Below are 18,026 nucleotides of genomic sequence, written 5' to 3'. Positions count from 1 at the left end.
TGCCTTTTTTTTGTATTTGATTTGTAATCTCATTTTTAATTCAATAAATAAAACAATTTAGCAGTAAATCGCTTCAATCTTTTCAACAAGAGCCCAAAAAAAAAGAGAGAAATCAGTGCAGATCTGTACATCTGATCAGAGTGAAGGTTTTTTAAAAAGTATCTTCACCGCTACACGAGGAAAATGATGAAGTCTCACGACGTGGTCACGAGAAAAAAAAAAAAAAACAACAATCATGGGGTCCGTTTGATTGTCTTCAGATTTTAAAACGAAAAAAAACAAAACAAAAACAAACACTAAACCTTCACACAGCAGATTATAGAATACCGAGTTCAGGACCTAAGACGCCATGCCTCCGTTCCTCCTGGAGACGTTGTCGAAGGTGATGGAGCCCATGTCTCTGTCCTCCAAGTCGACGGCGGTGTCCTGGTCGGCGTCCCGGAGACGCTCGTAGAGGACGTGAGCGTGCGCCCCGCCGACGCCGTTGGCCACGGCTCCGTTGCGCTCGTCCTTCCTGATGCTGACGGCCAGCATGGCCAAGCTGACGTTCACGTCCTTGAAGGCGTGCAGCAGGAAGATCCCGACGATGATGGTGCAGAAGCCGCTGAGCGTCCCGATAATGTCGTCGTAGCCCATGTGCTCCCACTCTTTGAACAAGATGGCGGAGCAGGTGAGCACAGACGTGGTGAAGAAGACGTAGTAAATGGGCGTGACCAGCGACGTGTTGAAGATGTCCAGCGCTTTGTTCAAGTAGTTGATCTGCGTGCTGACGCACACCACCAGGCTCACTAGGAGCAGCCACGCCAGCGGCTGACTCAGCACCGGCTGACCGCCGATCACCTCCTTGATGGTGATGCCCAGACCCTTCACGCAGGACACGGACAGGGAGCCGATCACCGAGCAGATGGTGATGTACACCAGGATGTTGGTTTGGCCGTGACGTGGGCCGACCACGCAGATGAAGATCAGGGCGACGATGATAACGAAGGTGGCGAAGACCACGAAGCCTGAGTGCACAAAAGAAAGAGACAAAGTTGTCGACCTTTAACAAAAGCACCAATGCATCACATCCCGCAGTATTTTATTCCTCCAACACCACCTGCTCTTTTTTATCTGTTCATACACTTAATGTCTATAAAGTTCCTGTAATAGTTCCTGTTCTCTTTACATTACAGCAACTATAAACGGTCTTCCCCTTCAACCAAACCCGTCTTCAGCACTTTAAAACTGGAGACAAAACCCTTAATAACATTCAAAATTGTCAGCTGCTTGTTGCTATAGCAACTAAGGTTTCAGGAATTTTAAACTGGAACGTTTCCATGGGAATTAACGAGAATAAACTGGGAATTTACGAAATCGCAGCTGAGCCCATAACAGAGAACTTAATATAATGTAATATTTTAAATGTTTCCAAAATTCCCAAATGGAAAGTTTCCAGAAATGTTCCACCCCTTTGCAACCCTGACACACACACGCACACACGCAGCTTTACTAAACCAGGAGACTCCTTCCATAAAGCTAAAAAGTTACACGAGATCGCTTCAACACCATTACTCCAATCTGGTCTCGTACCTGGGTCCATCAGCTTCTCGGCCATGTCTTTGAGGTTGTCGATCTCCTCCTCCTGCGGTGCGTGGATCACCATGGTGGTGGAGCCGAGCACGCTGAGAAGACAGCCCAGCTTCCCGTGCAGGTTTAACCTCTCGTTCAAGAAGTAGGAGGAAAGTACAGCGCTGTAACCATGACAACAACAAGAACACCTTTCATTACTGTGTACAGATTACAGGAAAACTCCAGTGTGTCTGAAGGGAGGCGTCCTGGTGTTTATATTTCTGAAAAGGAACTATAGGAGGAACCTTCAGGAGGAAACCACAAAGTAACCAGAAACCAATAATCACCTTTTTATGGATAAAAGACAATGAAGAGTTTTAGTATGAACTTCCTGTCACCTAACTCTCTCTCTCTCTTCTTTCTCCCCCATTTCTCTCACTCCATTCTCTCTCCTGCCTCACTTTTATTCCTTCCATTTTCTTCTCTTTTATCGCTCCCTTTATTCTTTATCCCCATTTCACTCTCTTCCTTCCCATTTTTCTTTTTCTTTCTCTCCCACCTCATCTCTCTCTCTCTCTCTCTCTCTCTCTCTCCATCTTTCCACTTCTCTCTGAAGATTCTAAATATAAAGGTTTCTTTATTCACGTGATAAATATGAACATTATTGACACGTCTCTATGATTCCACCATTTCTGGTGACCCCGAGCACATTTTTTCTTTGAAGGCTTTCTTGGCCTTGTTCAAGACAGTAGCACCACCTAGTTGAGAAACTCAGAAATACAATACATTTCTTCTTCTTTCGGCTTCTCCCATTAGGGGGCGCCACAGTGGATCATCTGTCTCCATACCCCCCCCCCTGTCCTCTACATCCGTCTCCATATACCCCGTCCTCTACATCTGCCTCTTTCACCCCAACTACCTGCATGTCTTTCCCTCACCACACCCATAAACCTCCTCCTTGTTCTTCCTCTTTTCCTCCTTCCTGATGGCTCCATCCTCAGTATTCTCCTACTGATATACCCCATGTCTCTCCTCCGCACATGTCCAAACCATCTCAATCTCTCCTCTCACCTTGTCTCCAAAACATCCTAAATGCGCTGTCCCTCTAATAAACTCATTTCTAATCCTGTCCATCGTCGTCACTCCCAACGAAAACCTCAACATCTTCAGCTACACAACATCTCTACCTTTCTCCTCTCCATCATATCAGCTCCCTCTCTTCCTTTACCAGTCATAGTACCAACATTTAAAGTACCAACCCGAACCTCCACTTCTCCTCCACTTCTCCTTTCCCTGCCGTCTCTGTAGACGTCTTCCTCCTCTCCTTCTCCTCCTTCAGCCAACAGCAGCACAATTTACACCAGAACCCTGTTGTTAATGATACCTGTGGTGGTCGTTGGTAACCTGGGCCTCGACCGATCCGCAATTAAATTCTGATTCCTGATTCGCGTATTTGATTTGGCGCATGTTTTACGCTGGATGTCCTCCATGACACAACCCAGAAGTACAATAGATTTAAGCGCAAATATTAAGTAAGAGCCTCAGACCGTTATTTTTAGACTTTGATACTGGAGAATTAAAAATGGATAACGGGCCGCAGTTTGGAAACATTCTGACAGATTTGGAGGTTGTTAAATAAATCAGAGAGAAAGGTACAATGTTAAGTGTCTGAAGTTCTACACAGTTTACGTGTGTGTGTGTGTGTGTGTGTGTGTGCGTAAGAGAGAGAGAGACGTACCTCACGAGCACACTGAGAGCACCGAGCGGAGTGACGAGCGTCGCCGGGGCGAACGCGTACGCTGCAAAGTTCGCAGCTTCACCCGCACCCACTGCACACACACCATCACACACGTTCAGTTCACACAGCATTACAGATCTTTCCTCCAAAAACATCTCAAAACATTCTAACTATTTTCTCACAATATTTATTTATCATCCAAGCACACAAAGTTTGTGGACACCTGACCATAAGATTGGTATGTTCTTTTTTTTTTTAAACATCCTCATGTAAAGCAGATCTTCATGGAGCTGGCTTTGTGCACAGGGGCATTGTCACGCTGGAACAGGTTTGGGGAAGAACCATACATGCCTGTACGCTGTGACCTTTTTTATCCTAACATTCCGACTCTTCCCATGACTTATGCAGTGGTGCTACTAATTTGCATACCCATGCATATTCATATATATCTAAACATGTCCTGATTTGGTATAAACACACCGAAGTGAATAAACAGGAGGAAAAACATTGAAATCAGTAATACTTACTGGACAGAAGCCCCGCCCACCACAGCCATTCTTTCAGATAGGCATGACCACCTTGTCCTGGAGAGAGAAAGAGAGAGAGAGAGAGAGAGAGAGAGAGAGGGGGGGGGGGGGAAATGAGGTGTGAGGAATGAGTGTTAGAGGTGAGGAATTAGGTAAAGTGGATTACAACATACTCAAATGAGCCACACCTTCACCATCAACCTGTGAAATAGGGAGTGTCTGTGCCCCCCCACACACACACACACTTCCCACAGATCTCTTTTACACACACACACACACACACACACACACACACACACACACACACACACACACACACACACACACACACACACACTTCCCACAGATTTCTTACACACTCACACACAGAACCAGTTTATCCTCCCTGACAGTATGCGTGTATGAAATGTTAAACATTGCACAATCGAGAGCTCACAGCAAGTTCAAAATGTGATTTATTAGTAAGATAAACTTATAACACACACACACACACACACACACACACACACACAGTCTCTCTTTTTATACTTCTAGATTATAAATCCAGAAATCAGATCTGACCTTTAAGAACACAATCCAAACATTCCACCATAAAAAAACTTTCCGAGAAGAAACTACCTGCTCGCATGGAGCCTTTCCGGGCGAGTCTGAGCAGTCCTTTCTTCTTCAGGATGAAACTTCCTCCGATAAACACACTGGAACTGATAGCCAAAGCCAGGCCGATGTAGAAATCATATCTGCCTCGCTCTGGAGCCATGGAGAAAACCTGATCTTCTGTCACATTGAGCAGAGAGAACAGAAACCGTCCTCCTCCACCTCCGGAACACCTGAGTCTGGATACCACACCTGATCAACCCACACACACACACACACACACACACACACACAGTTAATTCATAAACCTGCATTCTCGATCCCTTGCCTACAAGTTTCTTTAAAAAGATAACTCCAGAGGTGATTGAACCTGTTTTAAAAATAATAAACTCTTCCATTAGCACTGGTTTTGTATCTAAATCCTTCAAACTGCAGTTATCAACCCCCTTATTAAGAAACCTGACCTTCACCCTGTCAGCTGTCCAACATTAGACCAATATCAAATCTCCCCTTTATCTCCAAAATTCTAGAAAAGGTTGTAGCACAGCAGCTCTGCTCACACCTACTTATGAATAACATTTTTGAAATGTATCAGTCAGGATTTCGGCCTCATCATAGCACAGAGACGACGCTAGTTAAGGTGGGAAATGACCTGTTATTGGCCTCTGATCAGGGTTTTGTCTCCTTGCTAGACTACTTGCTAGACTTGAGAACGTTGTTGGAATAAAGGGAACAGCTCTCTCTTGGCTCAGGTCTTATTTGACTGATCGCTATCAGTTTGTTGATGTAAATGGTGAGTTCTCCACACTCTCTGAAGTAAAGTTTGGTGTTCCTCAAGGATCTGTCTTAGGCCCTCTGCTTTTCTCTTTATATCTGCTGCCTCTGGGTGAAATTATTCATAAACATGGGATTCGCTTCCATTGCTATGCTGATGACACACAGCTGTATATTTCAGTAAAGCCAGATGAGAGAGATCAGCTTAACAATGTTGAGGAGTGTGTAAAGGACATTAGACAGTGGATGCTTGATAACGTCCTTCTGCTCAACTCAGATAAGATGAAAGTACTTTAACTAGGACCACATGCAGCTAGAAGTAAACTTTCTGATTCTGTAGCATCTCTGGATGGTGTTTCTGTTTCAGCGTGTACGGCTGTCAAAGACCTTGGTGTGATTATTGACCCGAGTCTTTCCTTTGAGTCTCACGTGAATAATATCACCAGGATCTCCTTCTTTCTCCTTAGAAATATTGCTCAAATTAGAAATATGATGTTACAGGATGCAGAAAAACTAGTTGATGCTTTTGTTACTTCTAGATTAGACTACTGTAACGCTTTACTGTCTGGGTGTTGGAGTAAGTGCAGAAATAAGCTTCAGTTAGTTCAGAATGCAGCAGCAAGAGTCCTCACTAGATCTAGGAAATATGACCACATCACCCCTGTTTTAATCATCTACACTGCTCCCAATCTACACTGCATCCCCAACTGCTCACCTGGTCACTTAACACCAGCTCCATCACCAAGAAAGCCCAGCAGCGTCTCTACTTCCTGAGAAGGCTGAGGAAAGCCCACCTCCCTCCCCCCATCCTGACCATGTTCTACAGAGGGACCATCGAGAGCATCTTAAGCAGCTGCATCACTGCCTGGTTTGGGAATTGCACCGTCTCGGAACGCAAGACCCTACAGAGGATAGTGAGAACAGCTGAGAAGATCATCGGAGTCTCTCTCCCCTCCATCATGGACATTTACACCACACGCTGCATCCGCAAAGCACACAGCACTGTGGATGACCACACACACCCGTCTCTCACACACACACACACACACACACACTTCACCCTCCTACCATCAGGAAAACGGTTCCGAAGCATTCGGGCCGTCACATCAAGACTGTGCAACAGTTTTTTCCCACAAGCCATCAGGCTCCTCAACAAACATCTGAACTGAACTCTCTCACACACACACACACACACACACACACACACACACACACACACACACACACACACACAACTGTGTGACTGATCTGTACAACCGGACTCAACACACACACACTTCGCACACCCAGGTTTCAGCACCATTCACACCTTTCATTATTGCAAAATGTTTACATGCCGTTTGTTGCTGATCTTCCGGGACTTGCTCTTTTTGCACAATATTCTGTCCAAATCCTTGACACACAGAATTGACACACATGCACTTTATGTGGCGAGGATCTTAGATCCTGGCCCTGTGTTCTTCTGTTCTGTGACTGTTGTTTTATGTAGCACCTGGGTTCAGGAGGAACGTTGTTTCATTTCACTGTGTTCTGCATCAGCTATATATGGTTGAAATGAAAAAAGCTTCTTGACTTGACTTGAATTACATCTCACATTGATTATAAAATACTACTACTGACGTATAAAGCACTTAACGGCCTCACACCGCAGTATCTGAGTGAACTTCTGTACCAGTATGATCCTCCACGCCTACTTAGATCAAAAGGTGCAGGCTATCTGTTGGTTCCTCCAATAATGAAGATTACAGCAGGGGGCAGATCTTTCTCTTATAAAGCCCCGCAGTTATGGAACAGCCTTCCAATCAGTGTTCGGGACTCAGACACAGTCTCAGTGTTCGAGTCGAGGTTGAAAACATATTTATTCAGTCAAGTCTTTAATCAGTAGATTTTTTTCTTAGGTAAAGGCTCAGATCTGGAGGGAACATGGATATAGAGTGTTTGGTGAACTGGGATATTTGTATGCTGTCGTCCCCTCACATTCACGTGTTCACTCAGGTTTGTTGACGGTGGTGTGGTGGGTCGTCTCTTCTCCCAGAGATCCCTCATGTCTGTGTTGCCTTCTGGTTCTCCCTTTTAGTTATGCTGCCATAGCGAGTCTTGCCGGAGTCCAAACTGCACAGTGACTTTAACTCTCATACACCAATAAGGACACTTAATAATCCATATCCTTCTCTTCCTGTCACCCCTCTTCTCTCTCTCTCTCTCTCTCTCTCTCTGTCGAGTTAAACATGCTCCTGAGGCTCCAGTGACCACTGTTCCTGCCCCTCTCCCCCCCGTGGATCTTCCAGCCTGGGACGATTTCTCATCAACACCTTGGGTGGTTCCATGTAATTCCGGCGTAAGAACAGGAGCTTTGAGGATGGACTGGACTGTAGTTAATGTCAACAGTCTGCTACACTGACTCAGGAATACAGTTCACTTCTGATAATCATCACTGTACCCCTTAACATCGTATCTCTGCTTCAAATGGACATTCGGTGCAACCCGGATGAGGATGGGTTCCCTCTTGCCACAGTTGCTAATCAGGGACAAACTTACTTACAACATATTTACTTTTAATCACCACATTATCTGTGTAAAGCTGCTTTGAGACAATGTTCATTGCGCAATACAAATAAACATGAATTATATTAATAACAACAACAACAACAACAACGTAATACATACAATTTGAACTATTTCCATGAAGATTAATTAGTTTGAAATATTTTATATATGATAATATTTTTTCCCTTAAGAATTAGGAAATGCCCATGTTTTGTGCTAAATAAAATATAAAAATAAAACAATCAGTAATAAAAGCTCACCGTTTTGAGAGCAAAGATGGCAATCGACACATTTATCCCTCAGTACACTTTCATTCATGTCACATCAATAACACAAAAACTAAACACACACAGAGAGAGAGAGAGAGAGAGAGAGAGAGAGAGAGAGAGAGAGAGAGAGAGAGAGAGAGAGAGAGAGAGAGAGAGAGAGAGAGAGAGAGAGAGAGAGAGAGAGAGAGAGAGAGAGAGAGAGTGTGTGTGTGTGTGTGTGTGTGTGTGTTTGTATATATCAGAGCTCAGGGCAAACAAAAAAAACCACACGAGGAGAAATCAGGAAGCGCCTCCCGCTGGTTAACCTCTGCCAGGACTTCCGCACTTGCTACGTAGTGCGCGAGCGAGGACGCAGCGTAGCGCGCGCGCGCCATCTCAAGGCCGCTTCCGCACTACTCAGTACGCAAGTGCGCGCGCGCTTCAGCACACTAGCTAGCCAGCCAGCTAAGTCGACTAAACGGATTCCGGAACCGCTTGACGGTGATCCTTAAAGCCGACAACTCGATGGATAAATACCTTTTCGCCGTTCGCTGCTCAGCAGGAACGCCGTCTGGACGCCAGAAATAGTTCCATCTTATTTTATTTATTTTTTTCCGCCTGCGCTCAGTGTTGTCGCAGCGGAGGAACTCGTTTGGAAGAGAGAGAGAGAGAGAGAGAGAGAGAAAAAAGACCCTTTGCCGTCTAAAGGAAGGGGCAACCGGAGTGCGCGTGCGCACAACGACGAGCGGCTCTAATTGGCCTGACGGCGCGCATGTGAACACCGTGTGATTCTTGCCTCTAGTTGCGCATGCGTCATTAGCATGATGGCCGCCATATTGGAAAGGTCCTGTCTTCGACACGGGAGTAATCATCATCATCATCATCATCATCATCAGGATTCCACACATTTAACAATAAATCTTAACAGCAACTCAAGAACAATAATAAAAACAATTAAAGATTAATAAATAATAAAATAAAAGTTCAAAAATAATAGGTGGAGCTGAAGATGTTGAGATGTTCATTAGGAGCGTCGACGATGGACAGGATTAGAAATGAGTTTATTAGAGGGACAGTGCATGTAGGACGTTTTGGAGACAAGGTGAGGAAGGTGAGATTGAGATGGTTTGGACATGTGCAGAGGAGGGACATGGGGTATATCAGTAGGAGAATACTGAAGATAGAGACACCAGGAAGGAGGAAAGGAGGAAGGCCAAGGAGGAGGTTTATGGAGGGAAGAAATGCAGGTAGTTGGTGTAAAAGAGGCAGATGTAGAGGACACAGGGGGGTATGGAGACGGATGATCCACTGTGGCGCCCCCTAATGGGAGCAGCCGAAAGAAAAAGAAGCTTGAATATGATCTTTTCTGCCCCTAAAATTTCTTGTAATAGATATTCCCAAGTATTTGATCTAATTTTTGACTGGAATATTATAAATAAAAGTTGATTATTATCATGAATAGTCAACATGTAAAATGTAAATATAACCCTGAAGCATCTAGAAAAAAGACACAGCTCTTAAGGCATGAGGTATTTGATTAGAGTCCTTAAAAAATAGGGTTGTATCATTATTCTTAATATACAGTGATAGTAATTAACAGCTAGTAAGAAAAGAAATGGACTGACTGGGTCTCCTTGACGTATTCCTCTTTCGATATCAAATCTCCTTGTTGTGCTCGAGGTCAGTGAGGTTCTTTGTAAAACATTGAAATGACATTGATACATTAAGTATTACTGTAAAAAATAAAGTGTTCAAGTTGATCAAAAGCTTTAAAGAAATCGAGAAATTGTATTATACCACAATGTAAATTCAAATGCAGACGAATGTAACACAAGCTGAATGTTATTATGTAGTTGCCTGTTTGGAAGAAACCCAGACTGTGTATCTCTAATCATTTATACACCACTTTTAATCCTGGCCATGTGAGCATTACAATCTCCAACTGCTGCAGCGAAACCAAACTTCTGGCTGTAAGTTTGCGTCTCTATCACTAACCCAGAGAGTTTGGACATACCATTGTTCTCATTGTTTGCACCCCCCCCCCTCCTCCCCCACGCCTGTGACATCATCCATTCCACTGTTGCACGGTTACAAACACAACACTCTGAGGCGCTTGTGTTAATCTCTGTGGACTTTAATCAGGTTACTTTGGACACAACACTACCTGCTTTCTCCCAGTATGTGGACTGTAAATAGGTAATAGGAATATTGATCTTCTGTATGCCAATGTAAAGGATGCATACAGCGCCACCCTGCTGCCTGCACTGGGGAAAGCAATCCATAACCTTATTCTGCTTCAGACTCACTACAAACCAAGAGTGAGGAGACTATTCACAACCAGATAAGATCAGATAAGACAATACAATACAGGATAAGATATACCTTTATTTGTCCCACAGTGGGGAGATTTTTGTGTTACAGCAGCAAAGAAAAATAAATGTGCAAATATATATATATAAAAAAAAAGTAGAAACATAATACAGTAATAATAATGCAGTAATGATGATAGTTTAGCTACCATCCTCCTTCTCCTACCTCCTGTACAGTATCCAGGGGAATCCCCGGTCTGAGCTGGAGTTTTTTTGATCAGCTTGTCCAGTCTCTTCCTGTCTGCAGTAGAGATGCTGCTGCACCAGCAGACCACACCATAGAAGATAGCTGAGGCCACCACAGAGTCAAAAAAAGGTCTTAAGTAGCTCTTCCTGCACTCCAGAACACCTTAGTCTCCTCAGCAGAAAGAGTCTGCTCTCTCTTATAAATGACCTTAGTGTTGTCTGTCCAGTCCAGTTTGCTGTTCAGATGAACCCCCAGGTATTTGTAAGAGTTCACTCTCACAGTGTCCTTTCCCTGAATGTTCACTGGTGGTAATGATGAAGTTTGTTTGTGCCTACGGAAATCCACCACCAGTTCTTTGGTTTTCCTCGCATTTATCTGGAGGCAGCTCCGTTGTACGGTGGCCGAGAAGTGCAAAACACATTAACAAATCCAAAAACAAATTAACAAATTCAAAAACACATTAACAAATCCAAAAACAAAACAAATCCAAAAACACATTAACAAATCCAAAAACAAATTAACAAATCCGAAAACAAATTAACAAATTCAAAAACACATTAACAAATCCAAAAAACACAACGACAAGTCAGACAAACCGGAAAAGGTAGGTATAGTTTGCATATGGAAACTTACAGATCATTGGACGAGACACCTGTCACTCACCTGTATATCTTGACTGACAGGTGTCTCGTCCAATGATCATCATCATCCGTGATCAGACAGACGATGGCAGAGTCATCAGAGAACTTCTGCAGGTGACAGGTTGCGGAGCTGAACGTGAAGTCTGTAGTGTAGACGGTGAAGAGAAACGGGGCCAGAACCATTCCCTGAGGAGCCCCAGTGTTGCAGACAACCATGTCAGACTCACAGTCACGAGTCCTCACATGTTGTGGTCGATCTGGGGACTGGGGGGAAGACTGCGTCTTCTATTCCAATGCCATGGTAGGCAAACTGAAGTGGATCCATTGATGGACTCACCAGAGGTCGGAGTTGAGTGAGCACCAGCCTCTCCAATGTCTTCATCAGATGCGAGATCAGTGCTGATATTCTCTGAGCAGCGCTGCAAAAGTCTGTATCTCTGGTGATTGGGTTGTGTTTTATTTACATTTTTATGTTTTTGTCATGTTATTAGACAAATATTGATTGTGAACTGCTCCAGATGTTGTAGGTGCACAGTTGTGGTTGTAGTGTAGAGGTTTGGAGTCTTAACTGGGTTTGTTGTTTTAGTAAAATGGTCTTCACCCTCAATATGTGAAATGTCTCTCTGTAATGCCACGTGTTGTTATATTGTGTTTTTGTATTGTATTGATGGTTTCTATAATGGTGACGTGATAGTGGTGGTATTAAGAGGTGGATTTAGTCGGGTACGTCCTCACTGAAGGCCCAGGTACCAAATGCACGGCCCGCCACTGGGTCTCATAGTATCAGTGGATTCATGGAAAATTTTAGCGTTTCTGAATATTTCTGCAGGTACTGCCGGATATCTTTTCTGTCCCAGAGTTCATACTCAATTCCCAACACCTCCCCTTCTAGTGTGAACTTGGTGGACAGCTTTGAGATCTCATGGAATAAGTTTGCTGAGGAATTAATGCAGGCACTTGAGAGCCAGAAAAGACCAAGTCCTCGGTTGCATAGGGAAATGGTGGGGATTGTTGTTGCGGCAATGATGAAAACAAATTTAACGGAGGTCGCCAAAAGGATGGTTGCCAAATATCCAAAGCAGTTGCAAGATGTGATTGAAGAGAGTGTGATCGGGGGGAATTTCAAGCCAGAGTCAAAAATACAAAAAGGACCTGCACAAAAAAAGCGCATTTATGATATAGAGAAAAGTGACACTGAGGAGGTCAAACCTGAAAAAAGAGCTGCGGTCCAGGATACATACGACTGCATTAATTGGGAAGTTAGATCTATGCCCCTCGGTGAAACTGCTGAGATTCAACAGTTGAAAAAAGAGAAGATGAAGAGACTGTAACAAACAACTTACTGGAATGAAGAGGAAGTGAAGGTTCTCATGAAGTCTACATACTACAGTCAACACAAAGGAACAGACATGAAAAAAATTTTTGTTACAGGAAAGTGGAATAGAAGTGCATTTTAAAGACCTCACAGGGATACCACGTAAAGAGACTTAAAGGAAATAGGATGTTGAACTTCATGAGGAATGTTTGTGCAACCAAGTACAAGTCTTACAGGCTATCACAAAAATACACGTTTTGAGAGGACAGTGTTTTTTTGGTCCACCCTAAAGTCTATCCCAGTGCTGTATTGTCCATTTTACAATATACCTTCCGTTTTACGATCCCCCGGTGTTTGTGTTTCCATTCCCCATCACACTTATACCAAATACACTACCATCCATCTACTATCCACCACTCCGTTCCTTTAATCACGCTGTGCGCCCCAACCCTAGACTGGGACTTAATAACAGACAAATGGATGCTCAGAGGATTATGTAGAAGAGACAATCCTCACAAAGGATGTAGAGTTGGAAAACCTGCCTGTGATGCCTTGCATTAGTGTGTGTGGTAAGTAGAAGTTGTCTTTATATACAGTAGCACCCTCAAGCTTTAATGATCTAATGATGCCTCAGTCCCATGTCTTACCTCCATCCACTACCTTCTTAAAGGGGCTTCGGCTGCTAACACTTAATATATTACCACTAAATTTAAACCCCCAAGTGAGCAAAATAAAAAACAACAACACAGTGATTCACGTTTATTATTATATTTAGAAAATACCAGTTTTTATGGTTGTATCATTTTATTCCGTTGTATTTTTCCGCCACACCTTGAAGGCCGGTCCATGAAAATATTGTCTGACATTCAATCGGTCCGTGGCGTGAAAAAGGTTGGGGACCTCTGCCCTAGATGCTTTATACTGTATATCACATAAATCATGATAATGTTCAGTGTTTACAAGTGTCTTGTTTAATCTGAAACTTAAAACTTATAAAATGAACCCAGCTCTTGCACATGATTTGCTTTTTGTCGTGTTCTGCATATTTGGCCCCTTTCTAACACTAACTGTTGACCCTACATTGGCTTCCGGTTAAGTTTCGAATAGACTACAAACTATTACTTCTCACTTATAAAGCACTAAATGGTTTGGCTCCTATGTATCTCTCAGTCTTCTAACACGCTACAATCCATCACGCTCCCTGAGATCTCAAAACTCTGGACTTCTAGTAGTTCCTAGAATAGCAAAGTCCACTAAAGGTGGTAGAGCATTTTCACATTTAGCTCCTAAACTCTATAATAGTCTTCCTGACAGTGTTCGGGGTTCAGATACACTCTCCCAGTTTAAGTGCAGATTAAAAACATATCTTTTTAGCAAAGCCTACACATAACACACATCACATATCATAACTTTGTGCTCCAGAACATCTGATCACATGCACATTATCAACTTGTGCTGTTAATATCATGAACAGCAGCTACGCTAATTCCTCTCCACTGCTTCTCTTTCTCTCCCCATCCCGAGACACCCTGAGGTTTGGCCAGCTCCAGTCACCTCCCACCTCGTGATGATTACGGACCTTTGAAGAAGTAGATGCCAAACTCGCAAACATCCCGAACCATCTAGAGACGTACCAGTGCCATTTGGATCCCGCTACATGTGTGGACTTTGACATTGGACCTCCTGGAGTGTTTAAAGGCTCTGGCATGGAGAAGCTGATGCTGGATCTGTGATGATCACAAATGCTGAGCTTATAAAATTAGGAGCTACTGACCATATAGACTGTATAAGACTGTAGAAAGATCATTACTTATAATCTTATACTCCAGTACTCATGTTAGTTCTCACTCTCCAGTGTTCTGTATTGTTGAAAGATTTATGATCAAACTCTTGATGTCACCCAAATGAGGATGAGGTTCTGCTTTTGAGTCTGGTTCCTCTCAAGGTTTCTTCCTTATAACATCTAAGGGAGTTTTTTCTTGCCACAGTCGCCACGGCTGCTCATCAGGGATAAATACACACCATTTACCTTAACTGTTGATTTGTGTAAAGCTGCTTTGAGACAATGTCTGTTGTAAAAAGCGCAATAGAAATAAACTTGACTTGACTTGACTTGACTGTATCATTTTAAGATTTGAGTCTTATAATTGTCACTAGCGTTAAAAGATGAGGGTCATGGTCAGAGATGTGGATGCTGCAAATTCACAGCATGTTTAGGACCTGGTGGGTTTTGTTTGATGTCTCAAATCAAACGAAACTAATGAACAACAAAGAGAATGTTCATCTTTCAGGTAACATCAGACTGCATTTGTGGTATCTAAACCTTTGAACTAGGTTATTTTATTAAATGGAGTTAGTACTGTTGTGTGTTGTAGAATGTGTAGAAATCTTTGTGATAGATAGATAGATTTTTTTTCTTAGTTTAAATAGTTTCCTGTCTGCTTTGTGAAATAATGATAAGTTTTAATTGTAGTTTTTACAACATAAACCTTTAAATAAGACAGTTCTGAGCTGTAAAATAGATGGTTATGAACCTTAATTATTACAATGTAAACCCTGTAATTGATGTGTCTAAACTGCTTTTATAACAATATAAATGTTAATTAGACAGTTAATCAACCATAAAAAACCCATTCTTCTTCTTCTTTCAGTTGCTCCCATTAGGGGTCGCCACATCCGTCTCCATCCCCCCTGTCCTCTACATCTGTCTCTTTCAAACCAGCTAGCTGCATGTCTTCCCTCACCACACCCACACCCTTCCTGGTGTCTCCATCCTCAGCATTCTCCTACTGATATACCCCATGTCCCTCCTCTGCACATGTCCAAACCACCTCAATCTCACCTCCCTCACCTTGTCCTACATGCGCTGTCCTTCTAATAAACTCATTTCTAATCCTGTCCATCGTCGTCACTCCCAACGAACATCTCAACATCTTCAGCTCTGCTACCTCCAGCTCCACCTCCTGTCTTTTACTCAATGCCACTGTCTCTAATCCATACAACATCTCAGGTCTCACCACAGTCCTATAAACTTTCCCTTTCACTCTCACAGATACTCTTCTATCACAGAGCACACCTGCTATCACTCTTCTCCACCCACTCCACCCTGCCTGCACTCTTTTCTTCACTTCTCTAACACACTCTCCATTACTTTGCACTGTTGACCCCAGGTACCTGAACTCCTCCACCTTCTCCACCTCTTCTCCCTTTAACCGCACCCCTCCACTGCCCTCCCTCTCATTCACACACATGTACTCTGTCTTACTCCTACTGACTTTCATTCCCCTTCTCTCCAGCGTGTACCTCCACCTCTCCAGGCTCTTCTCAACCTGCTCCCTACTCTTACCACAAATCACAATATCATCCACAAACATCATAGTCCAGGGAGACTCCTGTCTGACCTCGTCCTTCAACCTGTCCATCACCACTGCAAACAGGAAAGGGCTCAGAGCCGATCCTTGATGCAGTCCAACCTCCACCATGAACCAGTCTGTCATTCCTACTGCACACTTCACTGCTGTCACACTGTCCTCATACATGTCCTGCACCACCTTAACATATTTCTCTGACACACCAGACTTCCTCATACAATACCACAACTCCTCTCTCCACCCTGTCATACCCTTTCTCTAAGTTTTCACCTCCAAAACCATCATACAGACCACCATCCAATGCTGTCTAGCTACACTGTCCCCCGCCAACACCTTACAGTCTCCAATCTCCTTCAGGTTGCGTCTCCTACATAGAACATAGTCCACCTGTGTGCACCTTCCTCCACTCTTATACGTCACCCTATGCTCCTCCTTCTTCTTAAAATACGTGTTCACCACTGCCATTTCCATGCTTTTAGCAAAATCTACCACCATCTGCCCTTCCACATTCCTCACCTTAAAACCATACCTACCATCACCTCCTCATCACCTCTGTTCCCTTCACCTACATGCCCATTAAAATCACCAATCTTTCATTCCTTGGTTCACTATCTACCACTTCATCTAACTCACTCCAGAATTTTTCCTCCTCCATCTCACAGCCTACTTGTGGAGCATAAGCACTGATGACATTTATCATCACACCTTCAACTTCCACCTTCACGTTCATCAGAAACTCTCATCACCACCTTCCACTACACTCTTACTGTACTCTTTCTTCAGAATCACCCCTACACCATTTCTCTCTCCATCCACACCATGATAGGACAGTTTATCACTTGGGCCTGGCACTAAGAGTGGACTGACTTGTGCAACACTAATGGCTGTGTTCCAACCACAAATCCAACATTTATATTGATTCTATAGTAAAAAGTGTGAAAACACAGTGTTTTATGTGATTTTTGAGAGACACATGCATGTCATGTAATATGAAGATTTACTTTGATCAAATAAATCTATAAACGTTTAGATGTCCCACTTCCTTTCGACATGATGTTGGTTACACAAGTTCTCCTGGTAGAGACTAAAATGTCAAATTTGGACTCCGCACAACTTTCTTCCACTCATTCACTCTACAATTCTTGTGTGTTTTTGCCTTTTACCTAAACAGAAGGAACATACATGCGTCTCAAAAAACAGAAATAATAAATAACGCGACATAAAAAACGAGACGTCTGGTCCTGTTTATGCCTTTATTCATTTATTTACTGCATTAAGTTCAGTGTTAAATATACAATTATTAATGCACACAATCAGTCTTAAAAAATCATAAATTCATTTAAGTCTTTGTCAGACAGTAGATCGATATAAATAAATAAATAAATGAATGAAATATAGTCCATTTGTTAAAACGACGGCATTTTTAAGGGATTGATAAGCAGCGATTTTATACTTAATAAAAAAAAAGTATTTTGTGGCACAATTAGGAATGTAGATTTTTTCATTCATGGTATAAACTAGATTTCTTGTCATTTTGTTTATTAACAACTAAAATAATATCTTTTTTTAGTGTCCCACACATTAGAATTAAAATAGAAATAATCCTCAGAGTATAAAAATACACCCAGTTTATTCTCCTGAGCTCTAAATGTGTAACAGTCTGAAGAAACCCACTCACATGAATGATGACATCTGGATGAACTCTTGTTGATGGTTATCTTCAGACTGAATACTGATCTTTCAGAACATATAGGACTCTGGGCTTATCGCTCACAGCTCCACATTCCTCACTACACAGCACTATTGTCCATCAGAAGACTGAAGATTCAGAGTTTAATGACAGACAGTGTACAATACACTCGGGGGGTGGGGGGTGGGGGGGGGGTGTATGTTTGGTGAGTGTGGTTTCACAGGAGCTTCTGTTCAGTTTTAATACTTTAATATTATTTTTTTAAATCTTGCATTTATAATTATAGTATTTGGCAGACACCCTTATTCAGAACGACTTACATTTATCTCATTTATACAACTGAGCAGTGATGGGGTTAAGGGCCTTGCTCAGGGGCCCAGAAATTGCAGCTTGATGTGGCTGGGATTTGAACTCACAACCTCAAGATCCAAAGTCCAACCAGGCATTATTAATCATACACATCTGTATATTTTA

At 42.8% G+C, this 18,026-nt stretch overlaps 1 protein-coding gene across 2 annotated transcripts; it reads right to left on the bottom strand.

Annotated features, from left to right (window-relative positions):
* Window positions 1-4: 4 nt before the first annotated feature.
* nipa2 (NIPA magnesium transporter 2) lies at window positions 5-8,703 on the bottom strand. Of its 2 annotated transcripts, none has more exons than XM_083563592.1 (6): window positions 8,517-8,703; window positions 4,435-4,662; window positions 3,817-3,873; window positions 3,290-3,380; window positions 1,573-1,733; window positions 5-1,007 (listed from the first exon to the last, which is right to left on the bottom strand). In XM_083563592.1, exons 2-6 carry the CDS (start codon window positions 4,571-4,573, stop codon window positions 340-342), a joined length of 1,116 nt encoding a protein of 371 aa, XP_083419718.1. In that variant the 5' UTR covers window positions 4,574-4,662; window positions 8,517-8,703; the 3' UTR covers window positions 5-339. The 2 variants fall into 2 exon arrangements, with proteins under 2 accessions (XP_083419718.1, XP_083419717.1); XM_083563591.1 differs by lacking the exon at window positions 8,517-8,703 and adding an exon at window positions 7,992-8,116.
* Between the last annotated feature and the right edge of the window lie 9,323 nt (window positions 8,704-18,026).

Source organism: Silurus aristotelis, assembly GCF_946808225.1.
Source record: "Silurus aristotelis genome assembly, chromosome: 2".
Classification (NCBI taxonomy): domain Eukaryota; kingdom Metazoa; phylum Chordata; class Actinopteri; order Siluriformes; family Siluridae; genus Silurus; species Silurus aristotelis.
The sequence above is the reverse complement of the archived record's forward strand: the minus strand, read 5'-3'. Positions and strand labels throughout refer to the sequence as shown.